Source organism: Lithohypha guttulata, assembly GCF_036872675.1.
Source record: "Lithohypha guttulata strain CCFEE 5908 chromosome Unknown scaffold_2, whole genome shotgun sequence".
NCBI classification, from domain to species: domain Eukaryota; kingdom Fungi; phylum Ascomycota; class Eurotiomycetes; order Chaetothyriales; family Trichomeriaceae; genus Lithohypha; species Lithohypha guttulata.
The window spans coordinates 786,497-798,585 of NW_027042751.1; the positions used below are offsets into that span (position 1 = coordinate 786,497).

General features: G+C 49.2%; 3 protein-coding genes across 3 annotated transcripts; 1 reads left to right on the top strand and 2 right to left on the bottom strand.

Moving 5' to 3' along the window:
* Positions 1-258: 258 nt before the first annotated feature.
* Positions 259-3,381, bottom strand: LTR64_002400 (uncharacterized protein; the record flags this gene model as incomplete). Its single annotated transcript, XM_064896770.1, has 1 exon — positions 259-3,381. One exon carries the CDS (start codon positions 3,379-3,381, stop codon positions 259-261), a length of 3,123 nt encoding a protein of 1,040 aa, XP_064755720.1.
* Positions 3,382-4,055: 674 nt separating this feature from the next.
* On the top strand, positions 4,056-9,017 carry VPS15 (Serine/threonine-protein kinase; the record flags this gene model as incomplete). The annotated part of the gene is made up of 2 exons (XM_064896771.1): positions 4,056-7,679; positions 7,734-9,017. 2 exons carry the CDS (start codon positions 4,056-4,058, stop codon positions 9,015-9,017), a joined length of 4,908 nt encoding a protein of 1,635 aa, XP_064755721.1.
* Positions 9,018-9,099: 82 nt separating this feature from the next.
* On the bottom strand, positions 9,100-10,338 carry LTR64_002402 (uncharacterized protein; the record flags this gene model as incomplete). The annotated part of the gene is made up of 1 exon (XM_064896772.1): positions 9,100-10,338. The coding sequence occupies one exon, from the start codon at positions 10,336-10,338 to the stop codon at positions 9,100-9,102; it is 1,239 nt and encodes a 412-aa protein (XP_064755722.1).
* Between the last annotated feature and the right edge of the window lie 1,751 nt (positions 10,339-12,089).

Genomic DNA, 12,089 nt, shown 5'->3' on the forward strand with positions numbered 1-12,089 from the left:
TGATCGTGCGCAGGCCGGAGAACTTTTGCGACGTTCGTGACCGTTAGATGCAGCTTCAAGGGGTTCATGCAGCCGCGTACTCAAGTAGTGAAACCTGTGCTCCTACAGTTGGCAACGAGTGCCTTTGCATCGAGCTTTACAGTTCATCTAGGAAACAAGCTTTGCGGTAAGCCACACACTACACAAATCCGTCCAAGAGAGCTGTGCATGAAGAGGATATCTGAAAACTTTGAGCAAGTCTACGAAAACCAATGCATCTTATCTGAGACTTTCCACCGCTTTTTTCCTTCGATCGAGAACATCCGTGCGCTTGACCCGACTGCGCAGCATCTCACTGGCGTTGATAAGTGCGTCGATAGTGATGTTGTGCGCTGTCATGTTGTGATTTAAATACGTGTAGACTTGAGCTGGAGAATCTAGTGCAGTAATAGCCTCCTCATTTAGCTTCAATAACGCAAGGCTGAGCTGGAACAAAAACGGCGAGCAAGTCCCGTCATGGTCCCCACCTGATTTAGAATCATCAGTACTGGCCGTGAGAGTTGACGGCGTGGTTGGTGTGCTAGGCTGCACAGCGTTCAAATAGCCCTCCACGCCTAGTGTCGCAGCCGCTGACCGTTGTTGAAGAGCTATTGGTGCCGAGTCGGAGCTATTGAGACACAAGGTAACGTCCCAAGCGCGGTAGAGAGCCTCACCTCCTGTTAGAACACCAGTATACAGACTGAGAAACCAGTGGAATGTGCAGGCCTCGAGCTCGACCCCAAGTTCCTGAAGTTTGGCGTCCAATTTAGGGAGCACCTCGGCCACATACTCCCTCAAAACAATCTGATCTGCTCGTGCTACGAGCAGGTTCTGGTCGAAATACCCGCTAGGCAAGATGTAGTCGATGATAGCAACCAGTAGCCAAAAGCAATCTTCTGGTGTAGCGCATATCAGTAGCAAGGAAGCTGTGATCAGATTCATGCCCTGACAATAACCGATCCGTGGGTTGTGCAAAGAATATGCTCTCAGTAGCTCTTCCAAACGCTGCGCGCCCGGCGCTGAAGCATCTCGAAAGAAAACATTGTCTTTCAGTGTTCGTTTCACGTCGGCTTGTATCTGCTGCAGAATATCTGCTTCCATCTCTGAATCGTCATTAGAGCGTGCTACCAAGTCTTCGTAGTAACCAGGAACACGTAAAGAACTTGCGCCAGAACACTCAGCCCAGATCTTTGGTCGGAGGGAAACTGGGATTCCTGCAAGTACTAACGACTTGAAGTGCATGTACTTGGCCTTGGTTTTGCTAGAGCGGCCAAGAGAGGCAATCCCAATGAGCTCTCCATTCACCAAATCTGCTTCCGGCGCGTTTTTGCTAGGCTTGTCCGTTGTGGCTGTCGACCTTTCTGCTCTAACACGGCGCAAGAAATCGTTCCATTTCACTGTTCGTTCAGCCTGTAGATTGTCATGAACTTCTGTCAGCTGGTCCAACAAAGCTTTTGCAGCACCTATCTCGCTAGCTTCGTCCTCAATATCCTGCGTTTGACCGGTTGAAACCGCAGTTATTGCAGATGTCTTGGCGCCACTTGGGAGAGCCTTCTGTGAAGTAGCAGACACTGAAACAGATGTGTCCTTCATTCGGGGTGGTGTAATAGTGCCTTCCGCCCCTGCCGTGCTTACGGTGACCACTGCTCCTGCTGAAGGTGTATGAGCTAACAGCTCTTTTGGTCTCCTCATGTTGGACGCTGTTGAAGGCAGTAAGTAATCCTGCCAAGATTTCTTTGGCGAATCGTCATCTATCGAAGCTGGTGTCACTGGCCTATTGGCGTGCTCAGTTGTTGCAGGACCGTCACCAGAATGGAAACTTTTGAGGCTCGCAGTAGCCGATGATTTATATTTCTGATGTCGTTGGGCTTGAACGTGCTGCCTCTTGCGCTTACGATCATAGATGAAACCAAAGCGATCGACCAGCACTCCCTCAGTATTGTAGTTTGACATGGTAGGAGGCAGTTGGGAGCTCTCAATCATGGCATCCAATTCGACAGTAGGAGGAAGGCTACTAGCATTGGAGTCCTTGCGAACATGAGTCTGACTCTGGTTGATACGACTGAGGGTGGCGGATCGCTGAGGCTGGGGTCGGCCTGAAGAAGCGGTAGGACCAGGGTTGCCTCTGGCGGCAGTGCCTCTAATCTTCGTATGAGCATTGGTTAGGGAATCGTTGGGGGGTGCATTGGCCTGGTCAATGGAAGAAGCTCTGGACCTGCCAGACTGATTGCGAGTGCCAAAGATACGAGTCCATGAAGTGGCGGACTTCCCAGACTGTGTTGACTTTACGCTCATTTCATCACCAGCCTTTGGCTTAGTTGAGATTTTCTTAGAACCACCGCCTATGAAGTAACTCGTTGTGGTCGATGGAGGCTGAAAGATACTTTGCAAGCCGGTGACTCGAGAGATGGCAGAACTAGGCTGTCTAGGTCGAAGAGTTGACTCCCGATCCCCATCGTCGCCACTAACGATACTGTTTGTGCGGCTGGAATTACGGCTCATCACATTTTCGTTCTGTAGCTGACTTACGGACGCAGAGCTTTTCAAACGTCTCATCATTGCTGCAGGCGGACTAGGCAAGCCTGTAGCTGCAACAAGCTGAGGAGACTGCTTCACAGAAGACGAGTCGTGAACGTCCACTATGGCATCATTGATCATTGAATCAATAGACACCGAAGAAGTTCTCTTTGGGCCCGAATCACTTCCGCCAACAGTGCTAGTGGATATGTTGGGAGTTTCGAGGCGCAACAGACGCTTCTCAACTTCAGCGGATGAGACATCTGCCTCCCTAAGCAATCTCTTCAGTTCCCTCTCTCGCTCGTCCGCACGAACCCGGAGAGCAGACATCTCAGCATCCCTTTGTGCCAGATCTTGTGCATACTGTCTTATGAGTTTGACAGCTCCTACTCTTTTAAGTAGACGCTCTATATGTTCATCATTTGTCAAATGTAGGGAGCCAGGAATATCGAGTGAAGATCGTGGGGAGTCGTCGAACAACGCATTCGAGGTGTTGAGTAGGCTAGGCTTGGTCAAGCCAGCTAAGGTGGCCTTCCTGGCTCTCACTCTTTGTGAAGTGGTTCGGGTAGGCTTGTCAAGGTCCTGGTTGGCTGGAGGTACATTCTCATCTGGTTCCGGTGACAGCGAGGGAAAAGAGGTAAGGGATGCATCCTGGCTGGATTGACTCTTCAGAACAGCACGAGAGGCTCCCCTCTTAGGACCACGAATAGTCTTGAGTCTTTTGCTGTCAGCCGATGCTCGTGAGGCTTGCGAGGACGATCGACGAGACAGTGTACTTGTTGAGTCTGAATGAATTGAGGCAGCGGTAGTAGCAGCAGTAATGCTGGTTTCGGAGTTGTCAGTCATTCTTATCTGATCTCAACATCGTTATGGTACAAGGTTGACTAGCCAGAGTCATGAGCCCAAGCGTACTGGTTCCTATGACTTTCTGAAGGGATATAAAGTCAATCGAGAATAGAGCCACAAAACAGATTGCATAAGCTCAGAACCAAGCACTCTTGTTTCAGCGGCTCATTCCGTGATATCAATCTAGGAGATCAACTCCTAGATCTGACTAATTTGGAGCTGGATAGTGCAAAAGAAAGCAAGCAAATAATGTACGAGGATGGGTAGCCGAATTCGAACGTGCCACACGACACCTTGCGAGCGGGAAGGGCAATGAGGTCACAATGCAAGGCACCTGGGCACGAATTGAGGAAAGTCCGACTGCGTGTTTGTTATGTTTGTTGATCTTCCTCGCTCACACGTTTACCTATCCACCTCAAACCATGTCCTGCTGTAGGCCACCGTTTGTAGTCGTCCGAGCCGTTTCCTTCTCAACAAACGAGTCCCTGACCCTGTCCACGGTCCGTACAGATGTGTTGACCACTGTACGCTTCGACCGCCTTGCCATATCCTCATGTGCTCTTCCAAGAAGCAGCGTTTCCGTGATCATGTGGCCTTGAACCCAGGCTAGTATCAACCATTAATCGCGAGCTCAGCACCATTCTCCCCAAGTCGAAATATTGAGCAGAGGCAAGATGGGTCAAGGATATTCTATGGCCACGCTCTCGGCAGCGTCGGCCACTATAGATGTTCCTGAGCTGTCTGATATGACCCAAGACAAGGTTCTTGCTTCTTCCAGATTCATGAAAAGCATCCGTGCCAGGAACCAGAATGGCTTCATCTTCGTGAAAGCTTTGATGAAACCCTACTCCGCATTCGATGTTCGTGGATATGTCAAAAGGCTGATCGACGAGCGAAATATTATTGCAGCAATTCCGAACGCTTTGGGCTACCAAAGAATTGTTGAGGTCGCAACAGGTGGCTTTCTTGTCCGCCAATACATGTTCAGCTCTGTCTACGACCGACTGAGCACGAGGCCATTTCTCGAAGATATTGAGAAACGCTGGCTCTCTTATCAGCTCCTCTGCGCTGTCCGCGACTGTCATGCACAAAATCTACACCACGGCGACATCAAGACCGAGAACTTGCTCGTCACCTCCTGGAATTGGCTATATTTGACCGACTTTTCCTCCTCATTCAAGCCTACTTCCCTTCCTGAAGACAACCCCGCCGACTTTTCCTTCTTTTTCGACACCTCGAGCCGTCGTGTATGTTATATTGCTCCAGAACGTTTTCTGTCAGAAGCTTCTCAAGATGTCGCTGATGAGCTTAACTGGGCTATGGATATGTTTAGTGTTGGGTGTGTCATTGCAGAAATGTTTCTCGAAGGCCCCATCTTCACTCTCAGCCAACTCTTCAAGTACAGGTCAGGCGATTATAATCCGGAACATGCTCATATTAGCAAGATCGATGATTCCGAGGTTCGAGCAATGGTCCTGAACATGATCGAGCTTGATCCGGAAAAACGTTATAGTGCTGAACAACACTTGAGCTTTTACAAATCGAAGATATTTCCAGAGTACTTCTACAGCTTCCTTCACGATTACATGAAGGACCTCACAGATCCTGCCTCCCTGGACACTCATATCACCCTGAACGAGGACCTACTTCTTGAGTCTGATCGGAAAATTGATAAGGTCTATCAAGATTATGACAAGATATCGTACTTCTTAGGCTACCCAGAGACCTTGATTACGAACGAGAAGTCACCCTCGCTCTTCAGTAATAACAAGAGCATACCACATGATCCAGGGAAGCACATCGATAATGCTTTGCATGATGGGACTTTACTGTTTCTCACCATTGTGTCATCGGCAATGCGAAACACAGCCAAAGCATCTGCTAGACTGAAGGCTTGCGATTTGCTTGCGTCTTTTGCTCAGAGATTGCCCGATGAAGCAAAGTTGGATCGGATCTTGCCTTATGTGGTGGGTATGCTTGGCGACAAGAGTGATGCCGTCAAATTTGCAGCTCTACACGCTACAACGTCAATTCTCGCCTCCATTAAAGTTGTGTCGCCAATCAATGCATACCTCTTTCCCGAGTACATCGTCCCAAGACTGCGGCAGTTTCTAAATACTGGTAACGGTCAGCCCAGCCCTTTAGTACGCGCTGCATATGCATCATGCCTTGCCTCGATCGCGTTGGCATCAGGTCGAATGCTAGACATGATGCAGGCTGTTCGCGCAGATGGTAGGATGCCGTCCGTGTCTGCAGACGCTAGGGCGCCTGACTCGCCTTCTCATGGGTTGTACGATATAGCTCGAGCTGAACTTGTCCCGTTCTTCGAGGAAGCAACCAAAATCTTGATAACCGACCCTGACACGTCTGTACGTAGGGCACTCCTAGGCTCGATCTCACGCCTTTGCATGTTCTTTGAGAGCACAAAGTCGAGTGATCTCATACTAAGCCACTTGAACACTTACCTCAACGAAACAGATTGGATCTTGAAATGTGCCTTCTACGACGCACTTGTCGGCGTGGCCACATATGTCGGGATATCAAGTCTGGAACAGTTTATTGTGCCGATCATGATCGGATCGCTCACTGACGCGGAACATTTTGTGGTTGAAAAGGTCATTCGGTCTCTGGCAAGAATGGCCGCCCTTGGTCTTTTCCAGAGGTCCGTCCTATGGGAGCTTTCTGGATTGATTTCAAGGTACCTGGTACACCCTAGCATCTGGATCAGAGAGGCTGCTGCTCAGTTCGCCGAACAAGCGTGCAAATTTCTCTCGACTGCGGATCGTTATTGTATCGTGTTGCCCATCCTTCAACCATTTTTAAAGGCACCGCTACTCGAGTTCTCTGAAACAGGCATCCTGGACAAGCTAAAAGCCCCATTCTCTCGCGCAATATTTGATGCCGCTGTGCTGTGGGCCACGAAGCGGGAGAGAAGCCTGTTCTGGACAGCTGCCAGTCAAGATCATAATTACATGATAGCACGATCGGACTCATCGTTTGTAACATCGAACTTCACTAAACGGTTCCCTCACCGCATACCACCATCTCATAAAGACAGAGACGACCAACAATCACTAGAGACATTGAGGAATTTCGGACTGACTCCTGATGATGAAGTCAAGCTCATGGCTCTTCGTCAATACATTCTCAAGTATTCTCAGCACAGATTAGACGACGACGCGGATGACAGGCAGCGAATGCTGAACAATATAGTGTCGCTCTCCCAACTTGATATTACACCTCAGAATGTCTTTTTCGATACGGTTCAGCCGTACCGTCCAGCAAGGAAAGGAAAGACTCCGTCTAAAGTTGCAGACAAAGAGACATCTCGCAGTATTGCTGATGCTTTGCTGGACGCGTCTGTCACTCTTGATCAACAGCGACGTTCTGATGACCCGCCGAGTCGAGATTCGCGTGATAAAGCACAGTCTTCCAATGCACACGCCAGTGACGTGGAACATTCCCCAGGTGACAGCGCAATACTTTCAGCCAGAAATGGTAGTTTCGATAGACCAAACATCAGAATTGAAGGTCTGAAGGCTGAGCCTGCGAGAAGGTCGTCTTCTGTGGGAGGAAGACACGCCTTGCTTGATGCTGATCGTCTGTCAGTCGATCGTCGAGGTTCGACAGAGGTCAAGCACAAAAACAGTCACTTCAACCTGCTCGGCCGTGCAGAAACTATAAAAGCTAATCCAGAAATTTCAACTACGCAAGAAAACGCTTTCGGTAAACTTGACCGATCCCCGTCAGACATGATCGGAGTCAAGGAATCGTCTTTGACACGAAGCCTCAGTGCTATGGAAAAGGCACGGTCCGGGTCTCCTGGAAGTCAGACGTCTGGCCTTGAAGGCTTCGAGGCTAATCACTCATACACTGGCAAGGAGCCTACAGTCTTGCGACTGTTAGGCAATCATCTGCACGATAATTTCCCTGTAGATCTCTTCGACTTCGGAGCGCCCAGAAATGCAAGCCAGATCGAGACGCCCATCAAATCTGCAACGACGCCATCGCCACCACAGACAGCTACTGCTCCTGCATCGCAGAATGGCAACAAACATCCTTGGCAGCCTTCAGGCTTGTTGCTTGCTCAATTGGTAGAGCATACGGCCGCCATTAACAAAGTTGTCGTCGCACCAGATCACGCATTCTTTGTCACAGCTTCCGACGACGGATCTTGCAAGGTATGGGACACGGCAAGGTTAGAAAAGAATGTCTCTGCGCGATCGCGTTATACCCATCAGCATGCTGATGGAACACGAGTCAAGTCGCTCTGCTTCATCGAAGACACGCACACTTTTGTAAGTGGAGCTACAGATGGAAGCATACATTGTGTTCGACTTGAAGTCAAACAGACCGAGTCAAACGACGTGACGAAATTTAGTCGGCCAGTCCTAGTTAGAGATTGGCAGATACCTCAACAACTAGACACCACAAGCGGTGAGCTAGATGGTGAAGTCGTTCAGAAGGAGTATGCTGTATGCATGCACCACTTTCGAGAGCCCAATTCACAGAGTATCCTGCTCATTGCCACTAGTCTCTGCAGAATCCTGATGGTTGATATGAAGAACATGGAGATTATTCGTAGCATGCACAACCCATTTCAGCACGGCACGCCTACCACGTTCTGTATCGACAAGAAACACCATTGGTTGCTCCTTGGGACAAGTTACGGTATCCTTGACCTGTGGGATTTACGATTCAAGCTCAGACTTCGCTCCTTTGGTATTGGTGGCCAAGGTGCTGGTCAACGAGTCGAAAAACTCCTTCTACACCCTAGTCGTGGCCATGGTAGATGGGTGATCGCTAGTTGTGGAGGCGAAATCAGTATCTGGGATATTGAGAAGCTGACATGTAGGGAAGTGATACGTCCTTCATCATTTCAGGACGACCCTAGCCGGAAGGTGAAGAACTACGAGCCGTGGTTTCCAGACGAGGAAAGCAGTGAAAGCTTGCTCAAGCGTTTCTCAACCAGGTTGGCGAGTGATGAGGCTGTGGTTCAACCATCTATGACTTCAAAGGACGATGAAAAGGTCGTTACAGGCGCAGGTGCAGAGGAAACCTCCGCCCTAGAAAGTGCTCATTCTCAGAGTATCACATCACTGGCTGTATTCACAGATTATATCATCAACCAAGCTCAGCCTGAAAACCCCAGCAAGGTAAGCCTGATGCTCAGTGCTGGGCAAGACCGGACAGTGCGATACTGGAACCTGGCAAACATCGACCAAAGCACAATCGTTAGTGGTCCCGTCGTTAATGTCGTCGGCGAAGAAAACAATACCAAAGCACGATATGAAACCAGCTGGCCTACAAGCATGAGTCTATCCGGACTCGTTCAGCTTGTCGAGGAAAAGCTCAGTGACACAAGTCAGAATGACCTGAAGGACGGCGCAGGGAGTGCTAGGAACACTCCTAGGAAGAAGCGGGACGCGACCGCTAGAGGCGGTAAAAATAATGGAGACGCCGCTACTAAGGGTAGCACGAGCGGTAAGACACCTCGGAATGCCATCATTAGTGCAGCGCAAGAGCAGTTACTTAAAACTCATCTTGATGATATCACGGACGTTTGTCTGCTGCGCAGGCCGTATGGGTGTATCGTTAGTGTTGATAGAGGCGGAGCTATCTTTGTGTTTCATTGATCTTGACCAAGTTCCTAGAATAGAAGCCTTAGCAAGCAATATAAGCGTTGTGAACTTCACAAATCCAGAGAACCGCCTGTACTCAAGTCCCAATCATTTGCCGCAATAATTCAGTAGTCATAGGTTCACTATCACTATCTTCCTCATCTGTCGTTTCCCACTCCACACCTTCTCCTGTGGGTGCCGCGTCTTCATGCCAGAAATCGTCGTCCCCAGTAGACAAGCCCATTATACCCGTAACTTTCATGTACTTCTTCAACCTACTTGAGATCTTGCCCTTGCGAATAGACTGTGCAACGACAGCCATCAAAAAGCCCGTCTCCTTCAACTCGCTGAATTTCGCACCCCGAGCAGTTTTGAATACCCTTTCTGGTTCTTCGAAGAGTTGATCAATCAGACCGTCCGCAACTGCTTCCGTATGTAAAGCTCTATATATCTCAGTTTGGACTTCCTCTTCCCCTGTCATTTCCTCTACGTCGTCGATGCAAGATAACATGCGCCATCGTTTACTTTTTGCAAATTCGATCGAGTGCTCTTTTGTCACTGGTCTAATGTCGTCTAATGTCAATCCACTCTGATTGTCTTTTTCGTCCATGTGGTATAGAGCTCGACGGAGTGCGAGGTAGATCATTATCATGTCGCTGTCGAAGGTCCATGTTAGATTCTGGTTGATGATGTGAGTGATGTAGCGGTGGCTGAAGTTTGTTAGTAGGCCGGTCTCGAAGCTACGGCGCTTGATCGTTTTGGCTAATTTCTTGTTGATGCCCGTTCTACTGGCTTCCCAGGCATCATTGAGGCCGTAGGAGGCGGCGAACTCTGCCTCGGTGGGGAACATGGCTTCGTAGATACGGCGAACTGTGTACCGCATTGTCATCATCCAGTGTTTGTTGAATAGATCCTTGACACAATAGGCGATAAGGTAGAGGTTTGTATCGAGGTCGGCACCCATGAGTCCAGCTGACATCTTGTCGAGGAAGTAGATTCCTAGAGTGACGGCTTCTATCGCCTTAGGCGCCTGTGACCCTGTCGACAACACTTTGGCAATAGCTCTTCGTGTTTTAGCATCATGAGCCGCTCGGTTGGTGAGCTGCTGGCTTGTGACGACGTGAGATGGATAGTGATTCAGCTTGGCCAGTTCGGGCATTTGCGTCTCGTATACTTTGCATCGCATCTCGTTTGAGTCTGCAAGTTGGTGAAGTCGTCGATTGACGAGCTTCACGTATAGGTGTGGGCATTGTACAGTCGTGAATGTGGCTGTGTATGAAATATAGGAGATTATCTGGAAGAGAAGCTCATCGGGCAGGCTGTCTAGTGAGGCCATGGTTCCAGGTTCAACCACGTACTGACCAGGAAGGACAAGGTACTATTGGCGACCAGCGCCTGCAAAGGTATTGTGCCACACGTGTGCATGGGTATCGATAAACCACACGCTTGATCTGCCTCCAACATGAAGCACGCGTTCACGTGATGCGTGATGTCCATGAAACTCGCCAGCTTCCCTACCGTGCCTACCTCGAAGTATGCAAACCGCCCGCTTGATACGATGCGCTTACTGGGTGTGAGGCAGTCACTGATAACGAAGCAAGCACGACCGTACCCGTGAGACTAAGAAGATGCTCCAACGACCGATTCCCTTCGATCAACGCGTCGTCAACAGCGAATGCCAGAAAGAAAAAAAAGATACGCGATGAACACGACCAAAATCGCCAAGACTGATCGAAACCCCATACACTTATGGTTGGTAAGCCAGCAGAACATCGCTACCATCAGACGGTCAATATGGCACAACTCGAAACGATCCATTACTCTTAGCCTGAACTACTGGCTCCGTAGAGGATACGTACCTAAGCATGTGAATCCTCCGCAATTCGTTTTGAGTCGGATGTGAAGGTTGTTTCAGCCGAACGCATCTTGCTTTGAGGCATGACTGATGTTACTGTATAGGAATCTGGCACAACTGATTCTGATATGCGATTCAGGACAACTGTCAGAACGTACAAATACCTGAAATTACTGCCCGTATTTTAATCTGATTTGACCTCGAGCCAGATGGAATCGAGACTGTATACAGTTGAATCAGGCTACGCAATCTGGTACTTACCTCAAAAACGTGGCACCCGTTGCGCGGAAAAGCTGAACGATGGCGATATGTTTGTTGAATCTGTCGAACTAATGGACCCAGAAAACCTCATCTCGAAGCTTGATTATGAGGAAGGAATGATTCGCAGGCTTCATCTTAAAGTCATTGCGGTTAATTATGTCCTCAGATTTTACTTCACTTATCCTCCCTGAAACGTTCACTTTACCCTTGACATCCTCACTACTTGTTTAGTTCCTGCTTCACACGATGACTCTTTGGGGCACTCGAAAAGGTATATAACGAGCGTCTGCCTTCGACTTGTTGCAAATCCTCAATCACCTCAAGGAAACCACGATCACTCGTCCTCTCTGAAGGTCTTCAAGGAAATCACGATCACAAGCCCACAAGCACAATCGCTAGCAACAAGCATCCCATCTGTCACCTAAGCAGTGCTCAAGATGAGTGGACCCAAATCCCCTGCAACGTCGACACCTGCATCTCCTGTACACTCGGAGCGTGGCGCGTCGCCTTCTGCTCATTCACCACGATCAGCCCGTTTAGATACCCTTCCCAACATTGCTTCCCTGACCACAAAAGATCCAAATGCCCACCAGCTAGCTTTGAGACCTGGTTATGGCAACGTGGGCAAGCGTACCAAGGCACGAGCCAATTTCATAAGGCTCGATCTCTCGCATTTCCAGGACATGGTCGCTTATTCTGCTGAGCACAAGGAAAAGAAGACAGGTCGCGGCGCACGAGGCCGTATTGTTACACGAGCGGATTCCCTCCTCTTCCAGAACTTCCAGAAGGTTAACTCTACACGTTTCGATAATGCCGCAAGCAACTATGGCAACAGGTTCTACAGTCGACAGGCTCATCCTCTTGTCCAACCTGGAAAATAAGTATACACTTATGTCGTCGATTACTATGAAGTAGAAGAAAGTGGACCACGACAAGGAGATCGGCAGTATGAGATCTCTGTGATTTTGCAA